We start from the raw sequence: 17,302 nt of genomic DNA, 5'->3' as shown, positions 1-17,302 counted from the left end.
TCACATTGTCACAGTCTCCCATCCTAAGTGAGCACAGGCGCAACAGTGGAAAGGAAAAACTCCCTCATGAGGAAGAATTAAACCTTTAGCAGAACCAGGCTCAGAACAAGCGTCCATCTGCTTCGACCGGCTGAGTTTGAGAGGAACAGGAAGGAGGAACAGATACACAATGGCAGGTCCAGGATGGAGGCCATCAGGTTTTCTCTAGGAGGAAAGACAAAAAGACAGAATCACGTTAGGAAAGAATCATTGCAAATACAAACTGTTCATGTATTTGTAACTATTCATTTGATGAAATGAGGTAAATTTGTCCTCTAGTTATCTAAGGTTATAGCAGCATAGGATTTATTTATTTATTCATTAAATAAAAATAAAAAAATCATCAAAATAAAATACAAATGGAATGAAAAGCGTGCAGAAAGAAGAAGAAAATTCTTATAATATCTGCCCCTTATTTAAATAAATACAAAATAACTACAAACAAACAACAACTCAAGCTTGAACAAGCTCCAAAGTGAAAACAAAGAAACATCAGGCATTTTTCACATGGCGCCATGCTTTCCTAACAATTTTAAATTAATCATCTTTTTAAACATAAATTGTTTTAGAAATTTTTATGGTGATATCAAAGCAGTTCCACAATCCTATTCCCTGAATGACAACGCAGCTCCTTCAGACTAGTTCTAAATGGAGGTTTTACAAACATTTCCGTTCCTTTAAGTTTATAATGACTCTATTTTATAACAAATTTTAATTTAATATTTTGGGGTAATATTTTTAATGAGCTTTATACATGACGTAAAATATTATATTCAACCAAATCATAAAATTGTAATAATTTCAATTGATGAAATATTATATTTGTTGGGTGACCATAGCACTTCCTACTAATAATTCTTATAGCTTTTTTTTGTAAAATGAAAATAGGATTTGTAGTCGTTTTGCATGCTTTTCCCCAAACTTCAATACAATAGATTAAATATAGAACAATCATTACATTATACAATATATACAAACTTTGTCATTCAAAAACTATTTTACTTTATTCAGTAATGTAATTGATTTTGCGATTTTTATTCTTAAGTAATTTACATGAGATTTTCATGTCAGCTTCTCATCAATAACCACACCCAAAAAATGTTTTTCATTAACTCTATGAATTTCAATACTGTCAATTTTAAATGGGACTTCGATAATTTTCTTTCTATTATTAAATATTATGTAGTTGTTTTTTTTTTTTTTTTTTACAAATTTAATGACAACTTAAGTTGGAACCAAGTTTGTATTTTTACAGATTCTGTCTGTATCATCTCTAACATCCGTTCAATATCTTCACCCGAACAAAAAAATGTGGTATCTGCAAATAAAACACACTTCAAAAGCCCCGACACTTCAACCAGGTCATTCACATACAAAACAAACAACTTTGGTCCCAACACAGAGCCCTGAGGAACTCCACATCCATTAACACAAAATTAGGATAAGGAATAGGTCAGAAAATCAAGCTGACTAACTATCGGATTTATCAAAAAAGAAAATCTTAAGCCCAGTCTTAAAACTGGACAATGTGTCAGTCTCACGGAAAGAAACTGGAAGTTGGTTCCACCAGAGAGGAGCCTGATAACTGAAAGATCTTTTTCCCATTCTGCTTTTGGAAACTCTAGGAACCACGTGTAAGCCTGCAGTCTGAGAGCCAAGTGCTCTGTTAGGAAAATACGGTACAATAAGATCTTTAATATAGGCTGGAGCTAGGATGTTGAGGGCTTTGTATGTTAGAAGTACGATTTTGACAGAACTTCTGCATACTTTGTTCAGTTTTAACCATTTATACTGAATGACACAATGGTGAGCTCAATTTGAAAAAGTGTCCTATGACTTTTTTTTTTAACTAACTTTATTTATAAGCATTTTCTGCAAAGAAATTGTTGAGATTTCTTAAATTATTTCTGAACCATTGTTTTTTTATTTAAACTTTGGCATGTTTGCTCGATTTTTGTCTTCTACTCATTCAGATTTTCATCTCACATTTTGCTCATTTTAGCTGCTTTTTTTTTTTTCCAAATTACCTTTTAGCTGCATTTTTGCTTCATTAAGGATATAGCTCTGATTTAGGCCATTTCAGCTTTAAAGCAACTGTTTCGTAAATTTCAGCTTTCACGGTTTTGCCATGTTTAGCTTTTTGTTACAACTTGGCCTATTTTAGCTTTTAGCTACAATTTTGCTAGATTTAGATTTAGGTCGAAGATGGGGGAGGGTCTTTGGTTTGTTTTTGCTGTAAGAGCAGCGTGACGATACCCAGGATTTTTTTTTCAGGAGGACCTCGGTGTTTGTCTCACAGCATGCGGATGTTTAAAGGATGTTTGACCTTGTCCTACTTTAAAGGGCGTTTGACCTTGTCCTACTATAGCTGTTCTGCTTTTTGCTCACAGATATTTTCTGAGCACAGAGGAAGCTGCAGAGCAGAGACATCTCTACAGGTCAGTCTGATGAAACATGCGTTAGCGGAAGAGTTTTTGTCCTCGCGTAACGTTTTTAATGTCTGTACAGCGTGTCAACTGTCGGCTTGTTTCCACGGCGATGCCTCACCTGTGGACTGAAGGAGGGGTGCACGTTCTTCGAAGCAGACATCAGTCCTGATGCTCAGCATGCCATCCTGCACTGCCGAGGTCAGAGGGAGTTGCTGCTTCCTGCAAATTTTTCAAAATAAAAGCAAAAAAAAAACTTTGCTCAATATACAAAAATAAAACAAAGTGTTTTTTGTAAAACAATCCCTAGCAGTAAATATATTTATACAAAAAAAAATAAAAATCCTTTACCTTGAAACTCTTTGCACTTCTTGAAGGAACGCATATCACCCGCCACCTTTTATGTCAGAGTTTTAGACTAAGATCATCTTACGTTAAGAACTTACAGAGTTGTTGCCGATTTGGTCAAATCTTGAAAATAGAATTATGCACAACCTCACGGGACATTGCAGATATTCCATCTGTTAACTCTCGAGAATGACTCTCAGCTACTACCACACTGTACATTACGAGTTAGAGCCATTTTTCAGTTTGCTAATACGGATTAGCTGTGGTAGCCTTCTTTAATTGAACTAAAAGTTAATTATTTGTAGACGTACCATCAAGTGAACCTTGATGAATCTTGATGTCCTGAACCACTTTGGCTGCGCCTGCCTGGGAGGAGTCGACGGGGGAGAGGACGGCCCCCAAAAAACATCTTATCAACAGCAAACTTGTTGGTCAACTATCAGAGTGTACTGCTTGTGGGGACTCAGTTTGTTTGTGTCTCCTCAGACTGAAGAAGTCCTTTGGATAAAAGGACGATACGTCTCTCAACAAAAAATGAAACTGTCCAGATGACGTGACTGATCATAGCTGTTTTGTTTGTTTTTAACCTGGATTACTGAGCATGAACCTTGATCAAGTGATTACTTCCTGAGAGTGGCATTAAAATCCACCCACTGGTTTATGAGATATTTTGTTGACAAACTAACAGACACAGCAACAACCTCATCATCCGCCTTTGCCTTTTGGCGGCAGGTGATAAATCAGGTGGAATTTTTAAGATTACTGAGATATGACAGAGTAAAAACAGGTTACTGCCAAGAAGCAGATGGAAAAGTTTTTGTTTTTTTAAAACAATTTTAAATAAAATAAGACAGTTATTTCACTCTGTGGGAACAAATATCCGCAGGAGGTGGAGTTTCATAAGAACAAATATTTCTACACACGTAAAACCTAAAATGGGAAAATTGTTATTTGCCTCCCCGATGGTGGCAACTGTAACATATCTAGATATTTCGAACTGCAACGAGGTATGAGACAGGGGTGCCTGCTTTCACCACTTCTATTGGCGTTAGCGATAGAACCGCTAGCTATAGCTTTATGGCAAAACTCATTCATTAAGGGGATGAATTGATTAGGTACAAAGTTTCTTTATATGCAGATGACATGCTTTTGTATGTATCAGACCCTCTTACAAGCATTCTTGAATTACATACTTTGCTTCAAAAATTTGGGAAAATATCTAGCTATACGGTTAATTTTCAAGAAAATCTTGGACACTGTACTTTTTTAAATGAATTTAAAAAAAATTAAATACCTTAGCATTTGGGTAACTCGAGATCATAAGAACCTCTAAAAAACTATTTATCTACTTCCCATGGCCAACTTAAGCAGAACATTGCTAGATGGTAATCCCTACATCACACTCTAGAGAGCAGAATAAACTCTGTAAAAATAAATATTCTACCTAAAATCCTACAAACCATATTCCTAAAAAGTTGGGACACTAAACAAATTGTGAATAAAAACTGAATGCAATGATGTGGAGGTGCCAGCATCTAATATTTTATTCAGAATAGAACACAGATCAGAGATCAAAAGTTTAAACTGAGAGAATGTATCATTTTAAGGGAAAAATCTGTTGTTTCCAAATTTCATGGCGTCAACAAATAACAAAAAAGTTGGGACAAGTCCATTTTTACCACTGTGTGGCATCCCCCCTTCTTCTGACAACACTTAGACGTCTGGGGACAGAGGAGACCAGTTTCTCAAGTTTAGAAATAGGAATGTTCTCCCATTCATGTCTAATACAGGCCTCTAACTGTTCAATCATCTTGGGCTTTCTTTGTTGCACCTTCCTCTTTATGATGCGCCAAATGTTCTCTATAGGTGAAAGATCTGGACTGCAGGCTGGCCATTTCAGTACCCGGATCCTTCTCCTATGTAGCCATGATGTTGTGATTGCTGCAGAATGTGGTCTGGCATTATCGTGTTGAAAAATGCAGGGTCTTCCCTGAAAGAGATGACGTCTAGATGGGAGCATATGTTGTTCTAGAACCTGAACATGGTTCTCTGCATTAAGAGTCAGAGTCAGAGTTTCTTTATTGTCATTCGCACCTCATGTGGTACATGTGGTGGAGCGAAATTATGTACACAGGGTCCCAGTTACATCCAACAATAAAATGTATAAGAAAAACAGTAATAACATCTAAGATATGAACTAAGAAAAACATCAACTAAATATACACTAAGCACTCATAACATAAAACATTGAACATCACCACAAACATGAACATGAGTCTGTGAGCAGATGTGCACGCATGAACACATCAACATTGAAACAGATCAGCAGCAACATGAAACAGATCAGCAGCAACATGATATGGTTTTTCACAGTGATTATTCTAGTTAGAGATTCATGAGTCTAACAGCCTCAGGGTAGAAGCTGTTCCTCAGTCTAGTGGTTCTACACTTAATGCTCCTTAACCTCCTTCCTGAGGGGAGTGGGGCAAAAAGTGTGTGTGCTGGGTGGGTGGGGTCCTTCATGATGCAGGTGGCCCTCTTCCTGCATCTGGAGGTGTAGATGTCTGTGATGGTGGGGAGACTGACTCCAACAGATTTCTGTGCAGCCTTCACCACTCTCTGCAAAGCTTTTCTTTCTGCAGCTGTGCAGCCTCCATGCCACACATTGATGCTCGAGCACAGGATGCTCTCCACTGCACACCTGTAGAAGGAGGTGAGGACTGAGCTTCCCAGACCAGCTCGCCTCAGCCGTCTGAGGAAGTAGAGTCTCTGATGAGCTTTCTTGATCAGGCTGGTGGTGTTGTTGCTCCAGCTGAGGTTGTCATTCATGTGTACACCCAAGTACTTGTAGCTGGAGACCACTTCCACCGCAGATCCTCTTATGTTCAGGGGGGTGTAGGTGTTTTTGTTCCTTCTGAAGTCCACAATCATCTCCTTTGTCTTCTTCACATTGATGTGAAGGTTATTCTCTCTGCACCAGCTCTCCAGGTGTTCCACCTCCTGCCTGTAGCTGGACTCATCATTGTTTGTGATGCATCCCACCACCGCTGTATCATCTGCAAACTTTACAATGTGACAGCCTGGATGGGTAGCTGCACAATCATATGTGAGCAGAGTAAACAGGAGGGGGCTCAACACAATGGTGCCTTTCCAGACATGCAAGGTGCCCATGCCACAAGCGCTCATGCAACCCCATACCATCAGTGATGCAGGCTTCTGAACGGAGTGTTGATAACAACTTGGGCTATCCTTGTCCTCTCTAGTCCGGATGACATGGCGTCCCAGTGTTCCATAAAGAACTTCAAATCGTGACTCATCTGACCACAGAACAGTCTTCCATTTTGCCACACTCCATTTTAAATGACCCCTGGCCCAGTGCAAACGTCTGAGCTTGTGGAGCTTGCTTAGAAATGGCTTCCTCTTTGCACTGTAGAGTTTCAGCTGGCAACTGCGGATGGCATGGTGGATTGTGTTCACTGACAATGCTTTCTGGAAGTATTCTTGAGCCCATTCTGTTATTTCCTTGACAGTGGCATTCCTGTTTGAGGTGCAGTGACGTTTAAGGGCCCAGAGATCACGAGCATCCAGTAGAGTTTTACGGCCTTGACCCTTACGCACAGCGATTGTTCCAGATTCTCTGAATCTTTTGATGATGTTATGCATGGTTGATGATGATAACTTAAAAGTCTTTGCTATTTTATGCTGGGTAACACCATTCTGGTATTGCTGCACTATCTTTCTGCGCAAAAATGGTGGAATTGGTGATCCTCTTACCATCTTGGCTTCTGAGAGACACTGACACTCTGAGAAGCTCTTTTTATACCAATCATGTTGTCAATTGACCTAATTAGTGTTAATTGGTCTTCCAGCTGATCGTTATATGCTCAATTTCCTTTTTCCAGCCACTTATTGCTACTTGTCCCAACTTTTTTGGGATTTGTTGACACTGTGAAATTTTGAATCAACATATTTTTCCTTTAAAATGTTACATTTACTCAGTTTAAACTTTTGATCTGTCATCTATGTTATATTACAAATAAAATATTGTCATTTGCCATCTCCACATCATTTCATTCAGTTTTTATTCACAATTTGTTTAGTGTCCCAACTTTTTTGGAATCCAGTTTGTATACCTGTTTCAAAATCTGCCAATCTTCCTTACTAAATAATTCTTTACAAATCTGAAAAGCCAGATATCAGCGTTTATTTGGAATAAAAAGCATCCACGGATTGCCAAGAGGGTCTTACATCTGCCCCGTAGACTTTGAGGTAGAATTGCATTCGGGTCAAAAGAAAATCAGACCCAATCCGGCCCCAACCCGTAGCCATAATTTCCGAACCCCTCCCGATCTGATGAATTAACAGTATTTACAGGTCCAAACCCAAAACACCCCCCAGACATTTTTAATTAAGCTTTGACTGCTTATAGCTATATTTATTAATACTGGCGAACATGCGCGGCTGAATAAAGGGGACAGAAGATCAAAGCTGAGGAGCCGTCACAGCACATTAAATGCTTCCACTGCTTCTGCCTACATTGGACCCTGCTCTGGCATGTCGGATATTTTGTGGTCTCACCTGTTTGGGTTGTCGTCCACGTGCGTCCACTGACTGCAGCGGCTAAATGAACATACATTTGGGTGATGGATCGTTAACAGTAGTCCATCTGAAGCTTAATTTAACTTTTTACCTATTTCAAGGCTGGTCAGCGTGCGGTGAAATGGCAAGCCATGTTGCCATACGATTGGATTGTCAGCCACGCACGTCTGATGATGCAATCAAAAGCCCGACACCAACCTGACCCGCACATTAAGCACATTATTATGGACCGGCCCAGTCCAAATCCGGGCGGGGCCGTGCTCCGGGTTCGGGTTAGAAATGACAGCTCTACTTGGAGGCATGTTGCTTCCTAATTTTGTGCAGTTAATATCAGAGCTCTTCTATTTTGGTTGGGCAGGGACACCCCTCCTCCTAGTTGGGTGACCTTGGAAAAGGCCTCAATTAAATCCAGTTCCCCTTCTGCATTACTCTGTTCTCGGCTGCTCTTTAAACAATATCAACCTACACTTCTAACCCAATTGTGATCTGGGCGGTTAAGATCTGGAATCAGTTCAGGAGGGCATTTAACTCTACAGAGTTACTGTTTGTTGCACCTGTGTCAAATAATCATAGGCTTACTCCATCAGTATCTGATAAAGCTTTTGACACCTGGGTCTTGAGGGGGTGCATTCACTGTGTGATCTCTATGTTGATGGTAGATTAGCCTTTTTTGAACAGCTGGTACAGAATATCCTGATGCATGCTCAGTACAGAAGTTTCATATTCACAAGTCACAGTTTTTCAGATATTTGCAGCTGAGACTTTTTGTGAGGTCTAACTCTGATTGTTTTCCTTTGTATCCCTCTAAAAATTTTGTGGTTAAAATTATGGAATGCAGGTCTGATACCAAGGGGGGCCCTTAGTAAGATCTATACACTGTTCAGTTCATACCATGAGACCAGTCTGGACTCCCTTAAACTGAAATGGGAAACGATCCTGGAGGAACTTATATTAGACTCAATCTGGAGAAATATCATTAAGAACATTTATTCATCCTCAATCTGTCTTAGACACGCTGTAATTCAATTCAAGGTGGTGCACTGGCTGCACTGGTCCAAAGACAAGTTGTCCAAAATCAAAGCCAACCTGGACCCTGCATGTAATCATTGTTAAACTCCAGCTACTCTCCTGCATATATTCTGGACTTGTCCCAAACTGCAGACCTTTTGGCAATCTATTTTTGACACTTTCTCTGGAGTATGTGGAAAAACTGCACACCCATCACCACTTATCTCACTGTTTGGGTTGGTCCCTGTGTATATGTCCTTGAACAATTATGAGAAATATGTGATTGTCTTTGGCTTTCTTCTGGCCAAAACACTGGTTTTGTACAGTTGGAAGGACCCACATACCCTTCAGCATATGTTCATTGGATAATAGAAGTGATGCATCATATTCATTTGGAAAAAATCAAATATACCCTGAAGGATTCTGTTAAAATATTTTGGGACACATGGCAGCCTTTTGTGTTGTATGTGGAAAACTTGTCAGTGCCTGTATAATTGATTTTAATTCATTTATGCATGTGTGACTGATCCAGTGTGGGAGGGGTTCTTGTTTTCTGTTCTTTGTGTTTTGTATGTTCAAAATGAAAAAATAAATTAAAATTTAAAAAATTGATTAAAAAAAGAAAATTGTTATTTAACAGAGTTTATCTTTATTTTTTTTCTTAATCTAATCAAAGTGTTTGTTGCAGGTCCAGGTGTTCCGGCTGTGCTGCTTCTGGATCTGAGCGACATGAACAGTGAGGGTGAGTGGATTTTTATTCAGTTTGTGTGCGGCTGTTCCCAAAAGACAAATGAGTTGATGTTGTAGAAAAATAAGACTCGCTAATGAGACATCCGGATCAGGTGTAACAGGATTGTCTCATTTACATCTGTTCACATGCTGCCCTCTAAGACATACAAACTTCCAGTTAAGACAATACTGGTGGTGGAGTAGTGTCTTACGGAGGGCCTTTGCTCAAATCAGTACTCTGACAATCTGAGGCCAGACATACTACTGCTTGGATCTGTCACATCCCTAAGATATTCTGCTTGACATTTAATTTGTAATAAATGTTCAAACTCATCAAGGTGGGTTTTCCTGTCTACCTTATATTTTTGCAGCAGTTAGGCAGCATCGTTTGGTTCTGGTGGAAACATTAACATGAGTTAACCTTAACGTAGCGTAGATCTTTTTGTAGATTTTATGTGTTTTATGAAATTTCATTTATAAGTTCTTCAGTCTTTGTCAGTTTTGTTTTTTTAGGCCTGACAATAAAACAAACAAAAAAAAAACAGATTTTAGACACTAACATTTAGCTACAAGCTAATGCAGCAAGAATCCATCATAATGAGATACTGTAACCGTCATTTAAATTTATGATTTGGATAAAAAAGTTATAAAAATATTGCTTGTTCCTTCTTCAGTGTAAACATTTTTTGTTTTGACAAATATTGTATATTCTGTGTTTACGTCGGCATGAACCCACAGTTCACTGCTTGTGTAAGACAAAGTACATAACGGTACTTAAAATATTTCAACTCTAAATGTGGGGACAGTGACAGCATGATGCAGAGAAGGAAGGTAAATGTTTTATGTGTCCAAGAGATCAAGTGGAAGGGCAGCAAGTATTGCAGCATTGGGGCAGGGTTCAAACTGTTTTACCATTGTGTGGATAGAAAGAGAAATGGAGTAGGGGTGGTCCTGAAGGAGGAATTAGCAAAGAATGTAGTAGAGGTAAAAAGAGTGCCAGATAAGGTGATGCGTCTGTAGGTAGAAGTAGAAGGTCTGAAGCTAAACGTCAGTGGTTATGTTAAGTTGGATGTGGTGATAAGGAGAAAGATACATTTTGGAAGGATCTGGATGAAGTGATGGAGAGTATTCTCAGGGAGGAGAGAGTGGTGATGGGGGCAGACATGAATGGACATGTTGGTGAAGGAAACAGAGGATGAGGAAGTGATGGGTAGGTTTTGTGTCAAGGAAAGAAACCAAGAAGGACAGATGGTGGATTTCACCAAGAGAATGGAAATGGCTGTAATCAACACCTATTTCCAAAGGAGGGAAAAACATAGAGTGAAGAAACTTGACAGTGAGGACTGAAGAGAGGAGACTGGAATATAAGGAGAATGAACATAGAGCAAAGAGGGCGGTAGCTAAAGCAAAGCAGAAGGCATATGATGAGTTGTATGGAAGGCTGGACACTAAAGAGGGCGAGAAGGACTTGTACCAATTGGCAAGACAGAGGGATCAGGAACTTGGAGAGGTGGAGATATGCACTCAAGAGAAATGAAAGTCAGCTGTAGCAAAATTGAGTATTTGTGTGAATATTTTGGTGTCATTATCTGGTAGCCATAAGATGCATCACACTTGAAAACATTTCTTTTTCTTCAATCTGAGCTTCCTGCTTCCTTCTAATAAACACGGACTATCTTTAATTCTTATGTACTTGCAAATCAAGGGTAATGACACCAGGAAAATTTAGAGTAGTGCTTTTAGAATGCTCTGAATCCTCATGATGATAAAACCACCTTTAAGTGAACAACTGCCACGTCTGTCGTACACAAACATCTGCTCCGTCCTGAGTTTCCTCTGGTTTACAGCATATTTCATCCTGGAGAACAACCTCCACCTACAATCTGCGCTGAACTCCCGGAGGACGACTCTGACTGATGTTCGAATGATCACCAGTGACAACTTTGGTACAAATTTTCTGCATTAACAGCTGTGTTTGAGATAACTGAGCCGTTCAGAGGGAAAGTGATACACCTGTTCACCTGTCTGCTTGGCTGCTGTCCCAACATTCTTTTCTGTTCCCCTCAGAGCTGCCTCTGAAGCTCACTTTTCCTCCCGACTTCTCCGAGTCCTATCTCTATGGCCTCCTCCTCATCATGTAAGCCTTCATCACTTCATCATAATTACAGGTTTTTTTTGTCTATTATTTGACAATGAAAAAATATCACACCCACACAACCTGCAGGCCGTCACCATAACTATCCATAAAACACAAGAGGAACCTTTTTTTTTTTAGCTTGGTTGAATCTTTCAGAAGATGGGCAGAGGTTCACCTATAACACTGTATTATGCAACAACGTGAGCACCATCCAGAAACGTTGCCATCTTCCCTGGACTAAAGCTTGTTTAGAATGGACTGAGACAAAGTGGAAAACTGAAACCATGGATGCCACATCCCTAGTACAGGGATCATTCAGTTTGTTATCAGCACACAGTTCAAAAGCCTGCCTCTCTGATGGCACGGAGGTGCATTAGCACCTCTGGCATGGGCAGATTACACATCTGAAAAGGAACCATCAATGCAGAAAAGCAGAAGTACATACAGTAGTCCTTCGATACGTCACGGTTCGATTTTCGCGGACTCACTCTTTCGCAGGCTTTCAACATACGATTGTAGTACACAACACACGATTGGTGATGGGGAAAGACAGACCCCACCCTTCTCTTTCTGAGGCTGTCTGTCACAGCAGAGTAGTCTTTTGTGACAGACAGCCTCAGAAAGATAAAGGAAGGGGGTGGGGTGACAGCCTCAGAAAGAGAAAGAAGGGGTTGGGTGACAGACAGCCTCAGAAAGAGAAAGGAGGTGGTGGGTGACATACAGCCTCAAAAAGAGAAAGGAGGGGTCTGTCTTTCTCCATCACTACTGCTCAGGGAGCAGGGATGAACAGATCAGATGAACAAATGTAGAATATCAGAAAATGCTAGGTGGAAAAATAAGAGTGAATCGGTTTTCAACAAGAGATAGATTTGCTGAGCACTGCTCACCCAGGTATAAGACAGACCCCTCCCACCTCCTCCTTTCGCTTTCTGAGGCTGTCTGTCACAGCAGAGCAGACACACAACAGGCGGGTGCAAAACAGACAATCTCGAAAACAAGAAAGAGTGGGCAGGAGGTATCTGTCTTGTACCTGAGTGAGCCGCACAAGCGGCATGGATTGTTTATTTAAAATAATCAAGCGCGACTTGAACCGAGCCTTTAGTCCCTCTCAGCAATCACTGAGTGGGCCAGGCCACCGGGAAATGTCCCAGTGCTCCCGATGGCCAGTCAGCCGCACAGTAACTGTAGCATCAATCTGTCTGCTCTCTTTTACTGTGCTCTTTTAGAGCATTTAGAGAATTTAGAACATTGTAAAGAACATTTCAAGAGTGTGGGAAGGGTTTATAAAGCCATAACATAGATATAAATACTAAAGTAAATATAACCTCCCTACTTCGCAGATTTTCACCTATCGTGGGGGTGTCTGGAAAGTAACCCCCGCGATAAGTGAGGGACTACTATACTAGTTTTAGTACAACAAATGATCACATTCAGAAAAAATACGAGCCAGGACTGTTAAACATTTAAAATCCTCCATCAGACCCCGCCAAAAACTCCAACAACTGGTCTCTTCAGTTCCAGGTGTTTACAGACTGTTTCTAAAAGAAGAGTGGCTGCTTCACGGTGACAAACTTGGACTGAAACAATTTTTTTTAAGTTTTGTTTCCATCAAAGTCAAAAATTATGTTTGTTTGTTTTTTTTCCATGAAATGGCACAATTTTTTTCTTCCAGCCTTTGATGTTATGTTTCATTGTGAATAAAATATGGGTTTATAACATTTAAAAAATCATTTCACTCTGTTTTAATTTACATTTAACACAACTCAACATTTTCTGAGTTGGGATTTTGAAAGTTCAAACATAATGGTTCCTTTTTTAAAGAACAACAAGTAAAATATAATAATTTCCTGACAGTGGCAACGCTCTGGGGGGACAGACCATAACAGATGAGTTCAGCCTGGACTGGGACTCAGTTCTGGCCAGTTCGGAGCTGATCATCGTGGCTCGGCTCGACGGCAGGGGCTCTGGGTTCAGAGGTCAAAGGTGCAGAAACCTTCAACAGCAGATTGAAGGAAAAAAAGCAGATTATTGATCCTGATCGTGTTAATTTTGTCTATTCACAGAGTACTGGAGCAGATCCATCAGAGGCTCGGTTCTGTCGATGTAGACGACCAGATTGCAGCTCTTCAGTACGTAACGGTGAAATTTATCTTTATCTTCGTCCGTAATTGTCCTGCGTCGTTTTACCACAGAGTTCCACCAGGGTGTGCACTGACAAACAAAACCTGGAAACAATTTTGGGATTTGTAGGATGGAAATGAACAATGAGGCAAAAAGGAGGCCGGGTTTTGGCTAAGATTGCTGCAGAGAAATGAGCAGTTGTTGATGTAGGAATTAGCTTTGGCTCCAAAATCTGGGACGTTGGATAGTCTATCATTTTTGCCTTTTCACTGCCCCCACTGGTCTCCACCTTGTAGTATTTTTTTGTGCACAATGTGTAATTTTTTATCCCGATTTCCTGTTGCTATTTTCATTTCAGTTCAGTTTATTTATATAGCACCAAGTCACAACAGCAGTCTTGTCCAGGCACTGAACAGAAATATTCATATATAAAAATAATAATTTTACACTATATATCTGAGGAGCAGACTGCTTTGAGTTTAACTCCATCACAGAACTCTCATCTTGAGCAAGCATGAAGGCGACGGTGGAAAAGAAAAACTCCCTCATGAGGAAGAAACTTTTAGCAGAATCAGGCTCTGGACAAGCGGCCATCTGCTTCGATCAGCTGGGTTTGAGAGGAACAGATACACAATGGCAGGTCGAGAATCACATGTTAAGATAGAAAGAGTATCAAATGAAAACTATTCAATTTGAACAATTATGAGGTCAATTTGTCTTCTGTTTTGCCAAAGCCTATAGCAGCATAAAGCCAACCCTAACTACAGGATTTATCAAAAAGGAAAGTCTTAAACCCAGTCTTAAAACTGGACAATGTGTCAGCCTCATGGACAGAAACTGAAAGTTGGTTCCACCAGAGAGGAGCCTGATAACTGAAAGATCCCATTCTGCTTTTGGAAAATTTAGGAACTGCAAGTAAGCCTGCAGTCTGAGAGTGAAGTGCTCTGTTAGGAAAATATGGAACAATAAGATTTGTAATATAAGATGGAGCTAGGTTGTTGAGGGCTTTGTAGGTTAGAAGTAAGATTTTGAATTCAATTCTGGATTTGAAAGGGAGCCAATGGAGAGAAGCTAAAACTGGAGAGATATCATCTCTCCCACTAACTCCAGTTAAGACTCTGGCAGCAGCATTTTGGATCAACCGAAGACTTTTTAAAGAAGTATTTGGACACCCAGAAACCATTGCAATAGTCCAGTCTAGACGTGACTAGGCTTGTCACGATAACAAATGTTGCTGGGCGATTGTCTCAGAAATTATTGCGATAAATGATAAAATTGTTTGAAATTTGACAATAATTAGCAATTATTGTCAAATTTAAGAAGAAATGTTGGTTAATTTTTGCGTGTTGTACCTTTTTTGACCACTGGATGGCAGTAAAAGACTGTTTGAACCCAAGAATGGATAGTGAGGGAGCGAGCAGCGTGTCTCTAAGAAAAATGGGAGGGAGGCCCCTTGATGTGACATGGGCTGTCTCTCCTTTTTTTCGTTTTTCAAAATGTTTGAGGCTCAGTGTGGTTTGAGCTCTTTATCATAGCATTTTTCACACAAAACTTTTAATAAATTAAAAAAAAAAAATCAGTGAACAAGTTCTCAGCTTTTTTTTGCAGAGAAAAACAATATTTTACACAAAGGCACAGGTTTCAACCATGTATTTTGGAGCTTCAACAAGACGGAGGTTTTTTTCCCCGAGGTCGGCCTGTTAGCTTAGCTCGAAGCTTAGCTGCTTTTAACGATCCAAAAACGTGATTTGACGGTTAAAATGGATTTTAAAGAGAAAAGAAAAAGGGGTGGGTCAGTGAAGAGCACCGTAGTTGAGCCTTTTGTCATCCAGTGTCCAGTAGAAAGAGAGAGACACTAAGAAACGATAAAGCCGATAAATGAAAATGAGGTAGATAATTTTCGTTTATCATGCGATTAATTGATTTGTTTATTGTGACAGGCCTAGATGTGACAAATGCATGGACCAGTTTTTCTGCATCATTTTTAGATAAGATTTTTCTTATTTTAGCGATATTACGCAGGTGGAAGGAGGAGGTTCTAGTAATGTTTTTAATGTGGGGGATAAAAGACATGTCCTGATAAAAAATAACCAAGATTTTTAACATTAGAGCTGGAGGACAGATTAATGCCCTCCGAGGAGGACGAAAGACTGAAAAATTTATTCCTAATATGTTCAGATCCAAAAACTAAAACCTCAGTCTTCTCTGTATTCAAAAGTAGAAAATTGAGAGTCATCCAGATATTTATGTCTTTAAGACATGCTTGTAGTCTAAATAGCTGATTGGATTTGTTGGTTTTCATGGAGAAATATAACTGCGTATCATCAGCATAACAAAGAAAGTTTATCCCATGCTGTTTAATAACATTACCTAATGTTATCGTTGTATCTTGGTGCAATGATAATGACGTTTATTCTGCTTCTAATGGAAGCATATGCAAGGTAAAGAGTATTCGTCCAAGCACTGAACCCTGAGGAACTCCACGTTTACAAATTGAAATCCATCAGATAGATGACCTTTTTAGTCTCAGAACTACAACTTAATGTTTAATGTGAAATGAAATATCAAATATTACAGCTTTTATAACTCCTTTGTGTTGATTTCAGATACGTGCTGAAGCTGCCTTATGTCGACCACACTCGTGTCGGAGTTTATGGAGAGGTTAGTCCGTTGACTCAAAACACCTCAACATCCAGTTCATGCTTGCAGAAGGAGACATCTGATTCCTACACACAAAATCTTAAATATGAGGTTTCATTTTATCCAAATTTGTCAGTTTATTTAGATAAAACAGCTACAAAACGTGAACATTTGTTGCTGCACTTTTCAGTTTAAACAGCTAAATCTGAACCTGACCTATGGTAGTTTATTTTCTTTTCCTACAGTTTGAAGTAAAATGGTTATAACTTATTTTATACTTACAGTGCCTTACAAATGAGTTCCCTGAAGTTTCCACATTTTGTTACGTTACAACCACAAATTTTAGTATTTTATTGGGATTTTATGAGATAGATAATTGCAAATAAAAATTTGAGAAAGTCTCACGTACATTATTCTTTCCTGCAGCAGCCTCACATAAGCTCTTACCAAAACCATGAAAGGCAGACTAATTCAAATCAAAGATCTCACTTAAAAAGGTTAAAACTCAGTCCTGTAACACCACCACCCCCCACCCCCCGTCACTCTGGGGAGCTAACTGTGCGTCTCTGCAGGGTTACGGTGGATATCTGACCCTGATGATGCTGAAGTCCGAGAAGCTGATCAGGTGTGCAGCAGCTCAGGCTCCCGTCATCGACTGGACCATGTATGGTGAGCAAAAACACATTTATTACCTCTACTGCTGCACAAACTCTTCATTTCCTTCTTTGCAATTTTATCTTGTGATTTTTTTTTTTTCCACCTCGAATCAGGATTATGTGACTAATTACAATTTACTCTGCTTTAGGGAATTCAAAATTACCAAGTTTTAAAATGAAAAGTCCTCTATTAAAGGAGTGAATCCTCAGAGTTACTCAATAAGGATTTGTTGTATGTGATTATTGTTTGACTGACAGGCATTTGAACCTTTTTATAGTTAATAATATAGAGACCAACGTGTATTGGAAAAAAAAAAATGTTTTCTGTTTCAGCTTCAGCTTTTTCAGAAAGATACTTCGGCTCGACATCAGTTGAAGAGAACAGATACCAGGTGAGCTTCTTTTTTTATTCATCATCATTCTGAGATAATTTTTCCTTTTTTTCATATATATATATATATATATATATATTTATATACACACACACACACGCACTATATATATATATATATATATATATATATATATATATATATTGTATATACAGACCCTTTCCAAAAAATAAGAATATCATGGAAAAGTTGTTTAACTTCCATAAT

At 39.2% G+C, this 17,302-nt stretch overlaps 1 protein-coding gene across 1 annotated transcript in view; it reads left to right on the top strand.

Annotated features, from left to right (window-relative positions):
- The window catches only part of LOC119429081 (inactive dipeptidyl peptidase 10), a 142,578-nt gene that overhangs the window by 114,994 nt on the left and 10,282 nt on the right, over positions 1-17,302 (top strand). The window contains exons 13-23 of the mRNA XM_037696798.1: positions 2,430-2,477; positions 2,548-2,666; positions 9,109-9,166; positions 10,117-10,124; positions 10,997-11,095; positions 11,217-11,286; positions 13,141-13,269; positions 13,350-13,415; positions 16,014-16,068; positions 16,620-16,716; positions 17,037-17,095. Of these exons, the coding sequence (XP_037552726.1) occupies positions 2,430-2,477; positions 2,548-2,666; positions 9,109-9,166; positions 10,117-10,124; positions 10,997-11,095; positions 11,217-11,286; positions 13,141-13,269; positions 13,350-13,415; positions 16,014-16,068; positions 16,620-16,716; positions 17,037-17,095 (808 nt within the window). The remainder of the gene's footprint in view (positions 1-2,429; positions 2,478-2,547; positions 2,667-9,108; positions 9,167-10,116; positions 10,125-10,996; positions 11,096-11,216; positions 11,287-13,140; positions 13,270-13,349; positions 13,416-16,013; positions 16,069-16,619; positions 16,717-17,036; positions 17,096-17,302) is intronic.

Source organism: Nematolebias whitei, chromosome 23 (assembly GCF_014905685.2).
Source record: "Nematolebias whitei isolate Nwh7 chromosome 23, NemWhi1, whole genome shotgun sequence".
Classification (NCBI taxonomy): Eukaryota; Metazoa; Chordata; class Actinopteri; order Cyprinodontiformes; family Rivulidae; genus Nematolebias; species Nematolebias whitei.
This window is presented reverse-complemented; position numbering and strand designations above follow the sequence as displayed.